The 17,539-nt window shown below is 44.9% G+C and overlaps 1 protein-coding gene across 11 annotated transcripts in view; it reads right to left on the bottom strand.

Annotated features, from left to right (window-relative positions):
• MAP3K4 (mitogen-activated protein kinase kinase kinase 4) overlaps positions 1–17,539 on the bottom strand; it is a 114,757-nt gene that overhangs the window by 35,466 nt on the left and 61,752 nt on the right. For all 11 annotated transcript variants that reach the window (XR_014063847.1, XR_014063849.1, XR_014063850.1 and 8 more), the window contains 4 exons: positions 12,921–13,163; positions 9,933–10,079; positions 4,483–4,640; positions 413–529 (listed from right to left, as the gene is read on the bottom strand). Coding sequence is in view for 7 of the 11 variants with exons in the window: in XM_081524432.1 (XP_081380558.1) it covers positions 413–529; positions 4,483–4,640; positions 9,933–10,079; positions 12,921–13,163 (665 nt within the window). In the remaining 4 variants the exon portion in view is untranslated. The remainder of the gene's footprint in view (positions 1–412; positions 530–4,482; positions 4,641–9,932; positions 10,080–12,920; positions 13,164–17,539) is intronic.

Raw genomic sequence — 17,539 nt, 5'->3', positions numbered from 1 at the left:
TCTCATGTACTCAAGCTTAAAGGTCAACAGACAACAAAAATGCACCAAATGTCAATTAATGTATTCATGGACTACTACAGAGGCTTTAAAGGACAGAAACTATTTAACTAAAAACAGTCCAGAACATGTGAATGAATTCTACCTTACTAATTCTTAGTCAACTTAAGCTACATCGTCTCTGAGGATTAGATTAAATATAAGTCACCTTCAAAGACAATTTCATATAAAACCATAACTAAGAGATCACATGCAAAGACAATACAGCAGTAACACATAAATCCCTTTAGATCTACAACCCACGTTCTTCACGTCCAACATGATTCAGCTTCAACAAGGTGCATTTCAGGCACACTGCCAAGAGTAAAACCACATGAGATCAGAAATGGGAGAGGAAAGGAAATGCAACTTCAACCTTATTTCGTCTGAAGCACTGCTGTCGTCGGCGCTGGTCCAGAATTCTGCACAGCTCTCCTGTAAGCCAGACTCTAGAAAACTTCCTGTCGACTTCAGCAGCATTCCTGCAATGTCGCTAAGGGGACAGGAACAACAAGCGTAAATCAGAGAAGAAACACCGTCCCCACTCAGCCTAACTTGGGAACAGGAAACTGAAAGACGGAACTATCATGTCAGTAGTTCAGAAATCAATGACAGTGAGACCTTTCTTTTAATATAACATCATGATTAATGTGGAAAAAAGTAGAAATCTCAATTGTGGCATGTATCTACCTTTGTTCTACCACCAGTTTTTCATCATAAACCTTGAAATCTTAAATTACATTCACAGTAGCTATGTAATTATCACGTTACTTTCATCTTAAATGTTCAAAATGGTATAAAGTGGGCTCAAATATATGGCAAAATATTTTTAAAGGCTCAATAAACTAAATGATAGCATAAGAAACAAAGTAAATTCCTTAAATGCAATTGCTTTTAAAAATTTCCATCACAATTTTCATAGTCAATGAACATGAACTACTGTAATCACTGATGCTTGTCATCAAGTATATAGTCTAAACACTAGGGTTAAAATGCAAACCCAAATGTATAAAATAAATCTAAATGAGTTCAGTGAAAATTCAACCGCAGCTTACTGACTTCTATGATGAAAGGAGCTTATAACCTAGTGAAACAGAGCAGGTTAAGTCCACAACCAACATCAGATGGGGCAGAAGGGAACTACTAGGGGAGCTGTCTGAGGGTGTGGGTTCAACAGGCCCTGCAGGCAGTGCAGAACTGTAGGAACTAGAACAGCAGTGGGAAGAGGGGTTCTGTCAGGAGGAGCACAGAGGAGGGGCAAGGCAAGTCGAGGAGCAACAGGCAGGATGATCGAAGGGCGTGAGGATGCATTAAGCAGGAGGCGTGTTCATGAGGAGAAACTGTCGAGCTGGAAAGAGCAGGGCAGGGGGCAGTGGACCGAGACGGTAACCTAGTCGTGCCGGGGGAGGCCTCGGACGTCCTCTGACTGTGCGATCTTTCTCTGGTAGGCAGAGAGGGTGGGCTGTGACAGTAACCAAGTGGGAAAACGGCCTGATTAAAAACATGCTTGTAAAGAGCAGTAGTGTCCAAGGATATTCAGGATAAATTTATTCAACAAGTAATCAGTATCTGTTACGGAGTAATGAGCAGCGAACAAAAGAGATAAAATTTCTTCAGTAAATGGAGGAGAAAAAGAAGCAATAAATCAAGCAAAAAAGAAAAATATAGAGTATTTCAACTATTGATCAGTGCTCTGGAGAGGAAAGATTAAGGAAGAATACTAAGGCACTCTTGCAGGTAGGAGTTTCAACTTTAAATATGGAGAAGATAAACTGTGAAAGTCACTCAGTCGTGTCCGACTCTTTGTGACACCATGGACTAGACACATTCCGTGCGATTCTCCAGGTCAGAATACTGGAGTGGGTAGCCTTTCCCTTCTCCAGGGGATCTTCCCAACCCAGGGATCGAACCCAGGTCTCCTGCATTGCAGGCAGATTCTTTACCAGCTCAGCCACCAGGGAAGCCCAAGAATACTGAAGTGGGTAGCCTTTCCCGTCTCCAGCAGATCTTCCCAACCCAGGAATCGAACCGGAGTCTCCTGCATTGCAGGAGGATTGTTTACCAACTGAGCTACGAGGGAAGCCCATACATCTGGCCAAAGACCTACAGGAAGTGGGGAAACAAGTCTTGGAAATAACTGGATGAAGAGCAGTCAGAGCACAGGGATGAGCAAGTGCAAAGAGCCTGAGGCAGGAGCAGGCCGGGCCTATGAAGAAAAGGCAGGAAGCCACTGCGGCTGCAGAGGACGTGCAGGAGAGCCCAGGAAATGAGGATACAGAGCTCATCAAAACTCAGGCCTGTGCCAGGCCTCACGGGCCACTGTTTAGGTGCTCTCACTTTCACTTGAGTAAGGAGAACCACTGCTGTATTTTGAACAGAGATAAAAATGGTCTGCAAGGAGATCAAACCAGTCAATCCTAAAGGAAATCAATCCCGAATATTCATTAGAAGGACACTGATGTTAAAGCTGAAGCTCCGACACTTCGGCCACCTGATGTGAAGGGCAGACTCACTGGAAAGGACCCTGATGCTGGGAAAGATTGAAGGCGGGAGAAGAAGATGACAGAGGATGAGATGGTTGGATGGCATCACCAACTCACAGACATGAGTTTGAGCAAGCTCTGGGAGATAGTGAAGGACAGGGAAGCATGGCACGCTACAATCCATGGGGTCACAAAGAGTCAGACACGACTTAGCAACTGAACAACAACAAAAAATGGTCTGATGTACAGTTTTGTAACAGGATCGCTGAGAGTAAAGCTTAGAGGATGAAGGTCAGAAGCAAACTCCTGAGAGCTGCTACAGCAATACAAGGAAGAAAGAACAGGCTGGGAAGAGGGGAAACGGGCAGTGGTGAGCGAAGGTCAGATGCCACTTATATCCCAGAGGGACAGCCGTGGGGAATTAGAGATGGCGTGTGAGAGAAAGAATGGGGTCAGGGTTAACGCCAAGACGGCTCGAACCTGGGAGAAACAGTGTATGAAGCAGAACGTTGCAGCAACACAACAAACACCCAGAACTAAAACAGTGCAGGTGGGCAGCGCCGCAGCACAGGCAGTAACGAGGCTATGGAGCTTCTCAGAACACGGGACGTGACGCTGAAGGCCACAGACTGCACTGGAAAGGAGTCTGAAGGACAAGCCGGAGATAAAAATGAAGACTGACAGGTACATAATGATGGTACAAAGAAATTAAATAACAAGAATTGGTAGTGAAACGAAACAGTAACCCTTTTAAACATTTTTTTTCCCCAGCAAAGCTGGGAAAAAACAGAAGAAATTATAGGTGAAACAGAACAATGTAAAATTCAGAGGGGCAAGAGACATTGAAAATGGCAGTGAACACATGTTTCCAGAAGGCTGACTATGAAAACCAACCTGAATAGGAAAACAGGACCAACTGGGAACCTTGGCCTGAAGTCGGCTGAGTTCTGAGACAAGAGCAAGTTCACTGTTCACTGAAGAGATGGAGGAAAACATAAAGACCGGGTGGTCAGGGCAGAAGAGTCAATAAAACATTCTGAGACACGGAGCGTGGAACAAAGACCCGCGGGGTGAGGACAGGGACTTTCTGAAGGGAGAAGAGAACTGTAACAGCCGAAGTCCTGAAGGGTGCACAGACGGAGGGGAAGGAGACGTGAGCTGGGTATAAAAGAGCTCCTAAAAAGGCGATGGAGGAATGAAATGGCTGACGCGGCAGGTGAGAGAAGGCGGCAGCGGGGTTTAGAGCCGGGGGGAGGCCTGGGCCCCACTCCCTCAGCAGGGGAGCGGCCCCCAGCAAAGACCACACACCTCACACCTCGCTCTCAACACTCAGCTGCCTGCGCTCGAGAAGACACATTCATGTCCTAGAACAGACAGACCAGTGAGCACGCCCCCTGCTTCATGCTTTTCCTTCGTTTACGTCTCAATTCCTTCACCGTATAAACACCCAGTTTATAAAGAGATTCTGTGACTAGCATAACATTCCCAAAACAGTGTCAATGAAAATATCTACTTGGTACGCTTCAGAAGTGCCCACCAAGACTGATACAAAGACTGACACTTACAGGTCTACTCCACTTGTCAAGAGGCCTTAAATTCTCCTCCTTTTATATAATCAAGAGGGTGCACCCCATGGCAGGATTTCTCAACTCCAAAACTGACACGTTGGGTGGATTTTTTTTCGTAGGATGTTTACCAGCGTTCCTGGCCTCCACTCAACAGACACCACTAGTCCCTCCCAGCGAATACAATCAGAGCTGTTTCCAGACACTGCCGCACGTCCTGGGGGCAAGCCACCCCTGGCAGACAACCACTGCTCTAAGGATGACAAAGCTCAGGAGAGGGACACACAAGAGGTACGAGTGTTTGCCATCTTCATGTAATTGGACACTCACATGTGTAGAACAGAACCGGTGAGCAAACCAGGAGTGAGAAAAGAAGGCAGCCACACAAGGATTCCTACCAGAAAAGTTTTCCAGCCTGTGCTTCTCCTCCTCGGATGTAATGGGTTATTTCTTTGGTGAAATTCCATTCTTCTTCTAACAGATTTTTTAAACTATGAGATGCTTGAGGTAACTGCTGTAGCATTTGGATCCAGCTTCTCATGTAATCAAAATATACCTAAAGATACAAAAACGCGAAAGGAGATATTTGAGAACAGGGTTCAACAACTCACAACTTTCATCCCTGTTAACATGAAAACTGTAAGTCGGACAAGAGGAAGAGGGACCACTGAGGCATGAAGCTCTGAGAGAAGCAAGATTCTCCATCACTAGTAACTGAGGTCTAAACAGGATTTTTCTTTAATCGTATAACTCAACTCCTCAGCAACTGAACATATTATTCACAAATGCTGCAAGTTACTAAGAAAATACAACATTCACACTGCACAGAAAAATACAATGAAGTAAAAAAAATCAAAATAATAACACAGAAATTTTCATGTTTAATATACTATGAATAATATTCCTTTAAGAACTTGGGACCTTTATTTCTTTAATCACTTAAGCTTTAGATGGTTTCTTACATGTTAAGAGGAGGAAATGAGCACACTTCTTTCCACTATTATGTTCCCAGCATCCAGATTTTCATGACATAATTTTTCAAGGTTTATGACATATAAATTATGATCTATAACCAAAATACTTGATTGTTCTAAGGAGGGGTTTATGTCCACCACAGTTCATCTTCCAACAGCTTTCACAGTGCTAAAATTCTTGTTTTATCTGCTGCTTAGCAGGGTTTTACTATGAAGTACCTTTTCTCAAGACAGGTTCACAATTGTTATTTCATAAAACATCACTGTCTATGGATTCTTTCACTGAAAGGATACCTTGACTGGGTATAAAATGTTTGAATTACACCTCCTCTCCCTCAGAGCCTTGAAGACTTCACTCCAGTAGCTTCTAACACCGTGAGTCATGTTAGCATAAAGGAAACTGCTGACAGACTGATCACCACCCTCTCCACCCCCGAAGGCGGCTTCCTTTCCCTGCCTATATGCTTACAGGCTCCCTTCTCCAGGTCTGGGTGTCAATGACCTTAGCAGGCTACACCTTAGGGTTCTCTGAAATGAGGGTTTTCTGAGATCCAATAACAACTTTCAGTAGGCAAAAACTCTGGAGTTTTTCACTTAGAGAAAACTATCTTCTGTTGTATCTTTGGAGTTTCTGGGTCCTCCTCCACCCAGGCATGCAGCGTGAATCTCCAGTCATGGGTCCATTATGAACACAGCTGTGTAGTGGAACCTGCGACATAACAGGTCTACGCCCATCTCATCCCAACGAAACAGGTCTTTTGCACATCAGGCTCGGGACCTCCCTTTCCACTCCTGGAGAGCAGCTTCATCTCGCTGGCTTCCCTGAAACCGCGCTGTTCTGAGAGCCCTCTCAAGGGGCAGCTAGCTGCCTTACAGTATACCGCAAGGGTTGTCAACGGTCGCATCTTTGTGTATGCCGTTGCTACTTTCAAACCATCATCCTCACCCAGTCTTATTTAAAAACAAAAGAAACACTCTGCCCCTTAAGGCTTCCGTGACCAGTTATCCCTGGACGCCTCCTCTCTGCACCACCATCTACTGATTTTCCACTGCCCAGAGGCAGTCATCACACACCAGCCTGCGCCTCTGTCTTCTCTCCTTGCCAGGATCAGCCAGCACCAGCTGCGTGACTTAAATAACGTCTGGTGCACCTCCCCACACCGATTCAGTTCCATTCCCCAACTGCCTCCAGTTCCAAGCACCTTTCCTCCTCTCTGACAAGGTTTCCTTTCTGATCCTGGCATTTACCAGAACCGCTCAAAACCCAGTTCAAACGTCCTGATGCTAAAACCTCCCCTCCTCCCTGCAGTCTGCTTGCCCAGCTCCGCCACTACACCGCTCCCCTCACTTCATCAGGAGCTCCAGCACCCTGATACCTCCTCTTCTCAGACTCACTCCTCTCTTCCTCGGTTCCCTGTCCTCCTTATGCAGCACTCCTGTCGGCACACCTCTGTCCCAGCCACCTTCCTACACCCTGCCACCCCGCAATGCCTCTTCATCTCATGTGCCTGTCACAACCCCAGGGCGGGACAAGCCCAGCGCTCTTCCCCACACCCACCGTCCTCCAGAAGCTGAGGGCCCACGCGAGCCACACCACAGGGAGGGGCCGGTCTTCTACACAGCCACGTTCGCCAAGCACAGAGCACACGTTTCTGGTAATAACCTGACCCTCTGCTCCACTCATTCGCCTTCTCTCTACAAACACAAGTTTGAAACTTCTGCATTTTCCTCACATGGCCAAAATCCACCACAACCCTTTCACAGGTGATCTCACCCTTCTCTCTACAAACACAAGTTTGAAACTTCTGCATTTTCCTCACATGGCCAAAATCCACCACAACCCACTTTCACAGGTGATCTCACCCTTCTCTCTACAAACACAAGTTTGAAACTTCTGCATTTTCCTCACATGGCCAAAATCCACCACAACCCACTTTCACAGGTGATCTCACCCTTCTCTCTACAAACACAAGTTTGAAACTTCTGCATTTTCCTCACATGGCCAAAATCCACCACAACCCACTTTCACAGGTGATCTCACCCTTCTCTCTACAAACACAAGTTTGAAACTTCTGCATTTTCCTCACATGGCCAAAATCCACCACAACCCACTTTCACAGGTGATCTCACCCCCTTTCACAAAAAAAACTCTGTCATTATATGTAAAAGCTCTCATCGTCCTGAGATAAATAACACGAACGTACATACTGTTAAATTACTATCCTTCCCTTTTTAACAGTAGAGGAACTGGGATTTCTGCTAAGCCCAACATGTGTGTTTGAGACCCATTGCCTCGTGGGACCCAAGGAACCTTGCCCTCTCAGTCTTCCCTTTCCTCTCACGTACCTATGAGGTTTTTGCTGGGTTTTTTTTCATTTCTTTAACAAAATCAACCCCAAAGGCTTTCAAATGGTCTTAGGTATCTTCAATTTAAAAAACTCACTGAACCCATCATCTCCAGTACTCGTCCGGCTGCACAAACTGGACACCCAGCAACCACTCTCTATACCCCCTCCATACCCAATCCACCCCTGAGTCCTGCCAATTTCACTTCCTTCCTTTTGAAGGATTCAAAGAATCCCTGTGCCTTTCCCTAAATTTATGTTATTCCTCTGTAACCCAGGGACAAGCATGTGCACCACTAGACTAGACCCTGCCTGGTCTTTTTCCAGGCTCGCAGGACAGGATAAACTGTAGACAACACGACGGTCTCTACATACCACACTCCTTCTGTTTGCAGTACGTCCTCCTTGGGGACGTGCCCTCTGGCCCAGTCACACCCTGAGAAACCAAGCTCTAATTCATCGCTGTACGAGCCCTCCGCATGGAAAGGAGGGCAGGATGGTGCACTAAACAATGTGACCGCCTCTCCAAAGGCCACGGTCTCCTTCCTTCTTGACGGGACACTGGTTTTCTTTGAGTTCCAGCAGTTCTCAAGTTATGCCCCTGCACTACTTCATCTAGGACACTCTGGGACACATCTTTAAAATCACTGATAATTTCTAGTCCTTCATCTGTGGGATTACGGCGATGAACTAAGGGACGTGATGACTCACACAGAAAACTAGAAGCCAAGTCAAAATTAACTCCTCAGCACTGCTAAGGTCCTCTAACCAGCTGAGAGTCTGGGTACTTTCCTGAACCTAGGCTGTCAACCTCTCCCAGGCACACAAGGGTGCTGAAGGTGGATGACCTGGATGGCACAGCTCACCTGCCTACTCCTCACCCTTGTTGCCTCAGTGAACATCTGATAAAAGATGGGGCGTGTGCCTCTGTGAGGCCATCAAAGACAGTTTGGAAAGCAAGGCACTTTTTGTCTTTTTAAACTTCTGGTTTAACTACCCACAGAGAGAAAAACTAATTTGCTTGCTGTTTTTTTTATCATAACTATTCAATGATAGGCTTTTGTGACACAAGGAATATATACAGTATTTCAAAATATAGCCACATTTCATACATTTTCTGTATTCTCCCAAACAATAAAAAAAGTCACTTTTGAGTCAAAATTATTTCTCGCAAGCTGCCAGATATAAGTCCTCCCCAGCCACATCCTTTCTTTTCTCCTTCTGCTAGAGGCTGAAAAGCTAAATTCTTGAGGCCACACAGCAGGTTTCGTCAGGAGGATGTAGGGGACTTCTGCTGGCTGGGGCTTCCAGGGGAGCTTTTGCTCTTCTGGACCTAGCTGACAAGGAGACTTGTCCCTCTGCCCCCTTCTCTTCTCTTCCAGCCTAGAAAGTGAGGGTGGTGCGTCTGGAGGTGCTGCAGCCATTCTGAGGCAGGATACAGGGAGATGTCAAGGGTGACAGCTCTCCAGCAACAATGTGCCAACGAGCCGTGCTGTTTTCTATACTGTTTCATCTGCCTGCCACGTCACGTAACACCTGTGCACCTACTCGAGTGGAGCTAACACGCATTCACTATATACTAACACTCCACCACTCCACTAAACACAACGGGAGACAAAAGAACTCCAGTCACAGCCCCTGGCTTGTGGAGCTCTCAGCCTAAACCGGGGAAACCTGAGGACAGACAAGTGGTACATCACTAAGCATTAGACAGTGCAGTGACGATGAGAACCACCGGAGGAGTTCAGAGAAGACATGGATAGATGCACACTCGGGGTGAAAACTGTCAGCTAACACTTGGAAGTAAACCTTAAATGGAAAGATGAGGAGGAGAGGAGACACTCAGAGCAGGAAGGAATAATAGGAGAACAAGCGCAGAGCTTAGAGGAGCACAGGAGACACACACGGGTTGGCCGTCTCCCCCACCCCTCCGTCCGCGGTCCTCAGAGGAGCGCAGGAGGAGACACGCACGCGTCAGCCGTCGCCCCCACCCCTCCGTCCGCGGTCCTCGGAGGAGCGCAGGAGACACGCACGGGTCAGATGTCTCCCCCACCCCTCCGTCCGCGGTCCTCTCAGAGGAGCACAGGAGGAGACACGCACGCGTCAGCGGTCGCCCCCACCCCTCCGTCCGCGGTCCTCTCAGAGGAGCGCAGGAGGAGACACGCACAGGTCAGATGTCTCCCCCACCCCTCCGTCCGCGGTCCTCAGAGGATTGCAGGAGGAGACACGCACGGGTCAGATGTCTCCCCCACCCCTCCGTCCGCGGTCCTCAGAGGATCGCAGGAGGAGACACCACGGGTCAGATGTCTCCCCCACCCCTCCGTCCGCGGTCCTGAGAGGAGCGCAGGAGACACGCACGCGTCAGCCGTCGCCCCCACCCCTCCGTCCCCGGTCCTCTGAGGAGCGCAGGAGGAGACACGCACGCGTCAGCCGTCGCCCCCACCCCTCCGTCCGCGGTCCTCTGAGGAGCGCAGGAGGAGACACGCACGCGTCAGCCGTCGCCCCCACCCCTCCGTCCGCGGTCCTGACCATCAGCATTTTGTGCAGGTCCTCCTCGAAGGCGTCGATGTTGCAGTCGGTCTTCTCCGGGTGGTCTAGGACTTCATGCAGCATGAACTGGTAGTACTGCTTCATCAGGAGGCCGCCCTTCAGCACCTCCTTACACTCTCTCACCAGCTGCAAGACAGTAGGCACAGTTCTAACATCACCCATGTGCTACCAGACAACTGGGCGGTTTTCACACAGTTCCTGTGCAAATCCTCAAAAAACTGAGGAAAACAGAGCATTGCCTCTGAGAACCCTAAAATACTTTCCAGATTCTTTACCAGTTCATTCACATAAATAACTGAGTAATCTCAACTGAATAATTAAAACAAATCAGTGAAAATAAAAGTACTTAATATTTTAGCATGAGTACACAAAGACAATATACAGGCAGAAAACTGATACGCTAAAATATATTCTTCTACAAATAAAAGTTTTACAGAAAATAAATTCTACAGAAAAAGATCTATTTTTCTACTAGCTCACATTATAAGACAAGGAATATAAGAGAAAAATTTCCTCATGAGACTGGTCCTTTTTAACAACAACAACAAAGAAATTAATAGAGATTCAAATGTACTTACATACCACAGAGCCTGGAGGCCTTTGTAATAACTTAGCATAGTCTACCTACTGTGATTTGTGGCTTTTACCATCAAAAAAACTCTATCATCATAAAAACAAAAAAAACCTAAGATAAATCTGATGGAATTAAATATAAGTCCGGGGGGGAAATATGAAAGAAAACAAAAGGATGAGTAAAACCTGCTGTGTGCAGGCCCCAGGGAGGCACTGTGAGAACGGAGGGGAGACGGAATGACAGGACCTGTACAGACCTTCCATTAATAACACACTGGTCACGTTCCCTCAAATTCTAACCAGCAGGGGCTGTGGGACTAGATCACAGTTACATTAGCTTTAAGATACACTAATCAAGACACAAAAGGAACCACACAGCGATGCTACAGGGAAAGTAAACTGGTACAAACTTACTAGAATCCAAAAATCTGTGACTCACTAGTTAATTTTTACATTTTACACTCAAACAGTAATCAGAGATCCAGGCTAAAACTGATACACAAATATATTTATCACAGTATTATTCAAAACCATGAAGATTAGATAAATTATGATGCACTGATACAGTAAAGTACTAATACAGTCATTTAAAATCTTATTTATGAAAAATATTTAAGGGTGAAAACTCATATTCTTTTCTTTTTAAAAATATTATATGTGTAGAAAGTATGTACATATAGAGAAACAAATGAATAGAAATATACCAAAATGTTATAGCGGTTATCTCTGAATAGCAGAACAACAGGATAGCTTTCATTTTTGTGTGTACTTTTCAAGTTTTCTGTACTTTTCAGATTTTCTAAAATAAACATGGATTGCTTTATAACAAGATCCCCTTCAAAATGTTTTTAAAATAATTACTCACAATGAGAGAGCAGTGGCTAGAATTAAATCTATTAAAAAATGTTAACATAAATTTCTGTTAAGGATGTCACTTAGGTGCTTACAACTCAATCTGAATACATGAAAGTCAAAATTTCTATTTTATTTTTACTCGAATAATGATACACTGGGCTTCCCAGGTGGCTCATCAGTAAAGAACCCACCTGCCAGTGCAGGAGACACGGGTTTGATCCACGGTTTGGGAAGATCCCCTGGAGGAAGAAAGGGCAATCCACTCCAGTATTCTTGCCTGGGAAATCCCAGGGACAGAGAGCCTAGCGGCTACAGTTCATGGGGTCGCAAAAGATCTGACATGACTTAGCAACTACGTAACAACAAGAAAGCTACATCAATTCAAGTATTGGTTTTTTACTTTCCAAAATGTTTTAACATAAATGACTGTTTAACCCTCACAACAGCCCCATTAGTAAAAGGTAAACTCTCCCTTGTTTCACCTGGTTATGTCCCCGAAGTATGTATTTGTTCTGTGGGGAGGGGAGGTAAGGTATTTTACCAAAACGTCCTATTAAAGCATTGCTGAGATATGGAGGACAAGTGAAAAGTACGGCCCATGTGGATCGTAGCCAGTGACCAGAACCAAGATGGCGAGAAGGAATAAGCGCAAAGGTGGACACAGAGCTCGGGCTGGTGCTGGGCGGGAAGAGAGGCTATGAGGTGCAGGGCTGGCCCTCCAGTCCTATCCGCCACCGGGCTCCACACCACAGAACAAACAACGCCAGGGCCTATTCCCTGCGTCCGGCCTGCCTGTCCTTCAATCGTCCCCGCTGCCCGTCTGACACTCAGGGCCAATGAGCCCCCAGACCTAACTCCCTGGGGATGGACAATCGCAGGCCACACACACACACAAAATCAAAATCCAATGCGGTTATTTCATCTAGTGAATGTCAATATGGGAACATCGTGTGAGGCATAAATATAAACGCTCAGTCTGGTGGATACAACTGCTTCCAGCCATTCCTCTATTACCTGTGGAGTAGCAAACTCCCCGAAAATCCCACCCACATTAATAGTAACTGAGAAAGCAGAAGTTGTCATTATTGCTTAAACCGTACAAGTGCCTAAGCAAGCAAAATGTCCAAACACATCACAACCCCTCCCTGCATACTGCAGACATTCACCTGTCTACATAAAGCTTAAAAAAGAACAAAATGATAAATTAAAGAATTTAAACTTTCTCTTATGAATGAATTTTAAGTTACCAGTCTTCAAAGACTGACGGTAACAGGATACCAGGGGTCATATCAGTGTGTACACCCCTTTTAGAATGAGGAAGTGGAAGACAGAAAGGGTAGAACCACCACCTCATTTTTAAAAACTGCATGGAAAAAGAACATTTTAAATTACCCAACAGAGAGCAGCTTAGAAACACTAACATACACTAATTTTCACTATTTGCAACAATTAGGGGGGAAAATCCTAAAAAGAAAAATTCGAGTCGATAGAAAAAATATAGTAAGAACTCGGCATTTTCTGAAAGTCTTTGAGACAAACCTGCTTAATACTCAAGAGGGATGGTTCTCCAGCGGGTCTCTGTTCCAGCCTTAACTTGAGACATTCGTGAATGACGTTCAGAAGGACCCGACAGAGGACTAAGAAGGCAGGTTCAAAGGAGGGTAAATCCATGGACTTCAGCTCCTCCCACGACACAGTGCTGCACTTCTGCTCCGAGGAGGGCGGCGTCCTGGACAGCTGTACATAATCTGAACCCCACATGGGATCTGGAAATTCAGAAAACTGCAATACAAATGCAACAAAGCATGAAAGAGCATCCAGGAGAACTTTCTGACACTGTAGTTACAAACTACTATTCTCTAAAATTTGCTGAAAAACCAATAAAAATCATAATTTTACAGGAGAAATAATCTTCAGAATGATTCACCATTTTCAACATAGACCTAAAAAGCTCTAGGAGTATTAGAAAATAATAACAAGAACTAATGCAGGAGACCTAAGAGGAGCGAGTTCAATCCCTGGACTCCTGGAGGAGGGCATGGCAACCCACTCCAGTATTCTTGCCTGGAGAGTCCCAGAGGAGCCTGGTGAGTTATGGTCCACAGGGTCACAAAGAGTCAGATACGACTGAAGAAACTTAGCACACACACACAAGAACCAAAAATAAAATTGGGTAATACCTTTATCAAAAGGGCACAGTAGAAAACGAATCAAGTTCATCTTTTTCATCATACATGTTTTATCATACTTAAAATTAACTGGCGCATTTAGTTCTGAGGTTATACACAGTATTATCTACAACTATCTCTAGACTGAGAAAACCAGAGAATCATTAAATTTGAGAGAAGATTACAAAACCAGATAGCCATTTGTGAAACATAAAAACTGTGGGTTCGATCAACTCTTTTGTCCATCTGTTCTCCTGAGTTACATCAAACAAAGGCTAAAAAAAAAAATTCGTAAAATTAACCTGGTCGGTCCCACTCAAAATCTGTCTATCTGAGGTTTCCTAGGAATCCTACTGTTGCTCACCGGTCATACAGTTACCCATCAAATTCCTCATGCTCTCCCCCTGAAACAGCAGATCTGAAGCTCTCCCGGTGGTCTTAAACCTCTGGCAACACCATCCTGACCAATCACGCCAAGACCTTGCCTTCTCTTTTTATTGAGAAAATTGAAGCCATCAAAATTCGAAAATCTCAACTTTTCTTCAACTTATAACATCACCAATTACAGCTACTCCTCTTAACTGGTCTCCCAACTCACATTCTTTTATTGTCCACACATATTTTTGCATTTAAATTAATACGTTCTTTTAGTTTCCCGTAACAGGCAACAATTTCTAAAATAGCTGCACAATTTAAAAAATGATTACTTGTGATAAATGTGGTCAGGGTTAAGAGATGTCTGTGTGAAAGCTTTGGTGGTATAAATAAATGCTCCTTTCTCCTGGTGTGGACAATGACATCAGATAAAATGTTTATTTAGAGCTCTACAAAACTCGGCAAACTTTCTAGGATAAAATTCTGAAGAACGGTTTTGGCGCTCTCTGTAGTTCCAGCCTGCTGATTCATCTGCTTTGGACTCACTGGGAAGGGACAATCCCTCCTTCTCAACAACTATTAGACAGCCCGGAGACCCAGTGGCCAGGCCCCACAGCTCGAGGAGACACATTCCTGCTGGCACTGCCTGGTGCATCATCCTGTCCAGACAGAGGAAGAGACGTTACAAAGCTCCTGATCACACAAGAGGGAGTGGCAGTTTGAACGAGGGAGACCGAGGTGAAGAATCAGAAAAGCTGACACTGATTTAATAATGTAGGACGCGCGAGAGAAGGGCAAAAATAGTCTAACGCAAAATCTCACTAAACTCCTCTGGGGGAAAAAATAACAAACCAACCAAGATTCCTTAAATAAAATCCATGAAGGCAGTGTGAAAACAGAAGGAATGATGTTAAAATATGGATATACGAATTAGAAATAATTTAGAAATTAACTGCAGAAATGACCACTACAACCTAGGGCAAAAGAAAAAGGAATAGAAATTTTGAGTGACAAATAAGAGAGCTGGAGGGCAGATCTAGAAGCTGTAACATAGGAATAAGAGGAGCTCCAGAAAGAGCAAAAGGGAGAGGGTGGGGGAGAGATTTCTGCAGAGTCAAGCTGTCCCTGATATGTGAGGAAAAAGGAAAACACCCTCTGGACAGGGAAGAACTCAAGTACAACTCATTTACCTTCTCTAAAAAACCACCCGAGGAAGAACAGGAGAGTTGAGTCAAATCAAAATTGGTAAGAATAGATGCCCAAGGAAATGAGAAGCCGTGAATCTGAAAGAAAAGAAGGTAGAGAGGCAGATACAACTCCATGATGGTAACTTGGCTAAGGACTCCAATTCAAGTATTAGCAAGGAATATTGGAAAGCGAAAAAAAACTGAAAAGCATACTATGAGGAAAAACTTGGATCTTAAATTCCCTATTGTAATAAAATAAGGAGAGGGGAAGGGGCAGTAAGGTGCAAGAACAGCCTAAACCCTCTCCTATTTCTCTCTTTCCCTAAAGTTCTGAAAACAAACAGCATGTTTAAAAACAAGCAACAGAAAAGGATCATGTTGGAAAGCTGAGAGAGACGGGGCAGAATAACCCTACAGGCGATGACAGGATGGCAGGGAGGCAAGCCCACCAAACAGACGAGAGGAGGGCCTGACTTTCAAAGCGGGACGAGCACGCCACGCGCTACCCCATGGGGACGGGGCCGGCGCTCACAGACCTCCCGGGATTTCAAGGGAAACAAAAACCCAGAGTTTCATGGGAAACTTTCTTTTTTTAAAAAAATGCTGGCTACTAAGTCGAAAAATATTTAAAGGGACTTCCCTGGTGGTCCAGTGGTTAAGAATCTGTCTTGCAATCCAAGGGATGCAGGTTCGATTCCTGGTCGGGGAACTAAATCCCACATCCCACGGGGCAACTAAGCCTGAGGGCTGCACCCGTGGGCCAGCGCGCTCCGGAGCCTGCAGGCCACAGCCAGAGGGCCCGTGCTCCACGCCAAAGGCCCCACAGGAAACAGCGAAGACTCCACGTGCAGCAGCTAAGACCTGAATGCGCCAAATAAACAAGCGTTAGAAAAAACATTTAAGGCACTGCGTGGGACAAAACATAACTTGGGGAGGCAGTACACAGTAACGGTGAGCAGTGGGGAATTCTGGTTTCACACCCCGACTCTACCGCTTACTGGTCTTGAGACTGTGACCAAGTTACCTGACCAACCCCCCTCCATAAACGCGTATTTGAGACCAGCTCTAGTCCAGTCACGGTCATCACAGATTCAGCTCTCCACCGCAAGCTGATGAGTTCTGTTCTTTCACCTTACATCGAGTCTGATTCAGCTGGCTCATGGCAGTCAAAAATAATACATCACAACTTCCTGTTCTGTCTCATCTAAGTGTGCTTCCTTTAAGAAAAAAAAAAAAAAACAACCTATAGGCAAACAAGCAAGTATGTGCTTATTATCTTTCCAGTTATTCAATTAAAAAAACTCATGTATGTGGGTGGAAATTGGTACAGCCACCATGGAAAACAGTATGGAGGTTTCTCAAAACACTAAAAACAGAACCACCGTATAACCCAGAAATTCCACTCCTGGGCATATATCCAGAAATAAAAACACTAATTTGAAAAGATGCTTCTGTTTTGTTGTTTAGTCACTAAGTCGTGTTTGACTCTTTTGCTACCCCGTGGACAGCAGACCGTCAGGTTCCTCTGCCCATGGGATTTCTCAAGCAAGAAACTGGAGTGGGTTGCCACTTTCTTCTCCAGGGTATCTTCCTGAGTCAGGGATCTAACCCACATCTCCTACATTGGCAGGTGGATTCTTTACTGCTAAGCTACCAGGGAAGCAATTTGAAAAGACACATACGCTCCAATGTTCACAGCAACATTATTTACAATTGCCGAGATATGGAAGCAACATAAGTGTCCATCAGCAGGTGAACGGATAAAGAAGATATGCTACACATATACAACAGAATACTTATTGCTGCTGTTCAGTCACTAAGTCGTGTCTGATTCTGCGACCCCGTGGACTGCAGCCCACCAGGCTCCCCTGTCCTCCCAGAATAGTATCCAGCCATAAAAAGAGAATGAAATTTTGCCATTTGCGGCAACATGGATGGACATGGAGGGTATTATTCTAAATGAAATAAGTCAGACAGAGAAAGGCACATACTGTATAATGTCACATATAAGAATCTAAAACATACAAGAAACTAGTGAATATAACAAAAAAAGAAGTAGACTGACAGACACAGAAAACAACCTACGCAGTGGTTACCAGTGGGGAGAATGAAGGGGGGAGGGGCAACGTGGGGGAAGGGGATGGAGACATATAAACTACTACGTATAAAATAAATAAGCTACAAGGTCATATTGTACAACACAGGGAATGCAGACAGTATTTTATAACTACAAATGGAGGATAGCCTTCAAACACTATAAACCACTACATTGTACACGTGCAACAGATAATAATATATACATCAGCTATTCTTGTTTTTTAAAACAATCTCCTCTACATACTGTAAAAAAATAAATAATAAAAGTCAGAAAAAATAAGAATAAAAAACTTTTTTTCAAAGCAAGTATACTCCAATAAAAATTATTTTA

Source organism: Giraffa tippelskirchi, chromosome 9, assembly GCF_054371585.1.
Source record: "Giraffa tippelskirchi isolate mGirTip1 chromosome 9, T2T-mGirTip1v1.2.pri, whole genome shotgun sequence".
NCBI classification, from domain to species: domain Eukaryota; kingdom Metazoa; phylum Chordata; class Mammalia; order Artiodactyla; family Giraffidae; genus Giraffa; species Giraffa tippelskirchi.
Note: the sequence above shows the minus strand (reverse complement) of the source record. Positions and strands in the feature narration are given on the sequence as shown.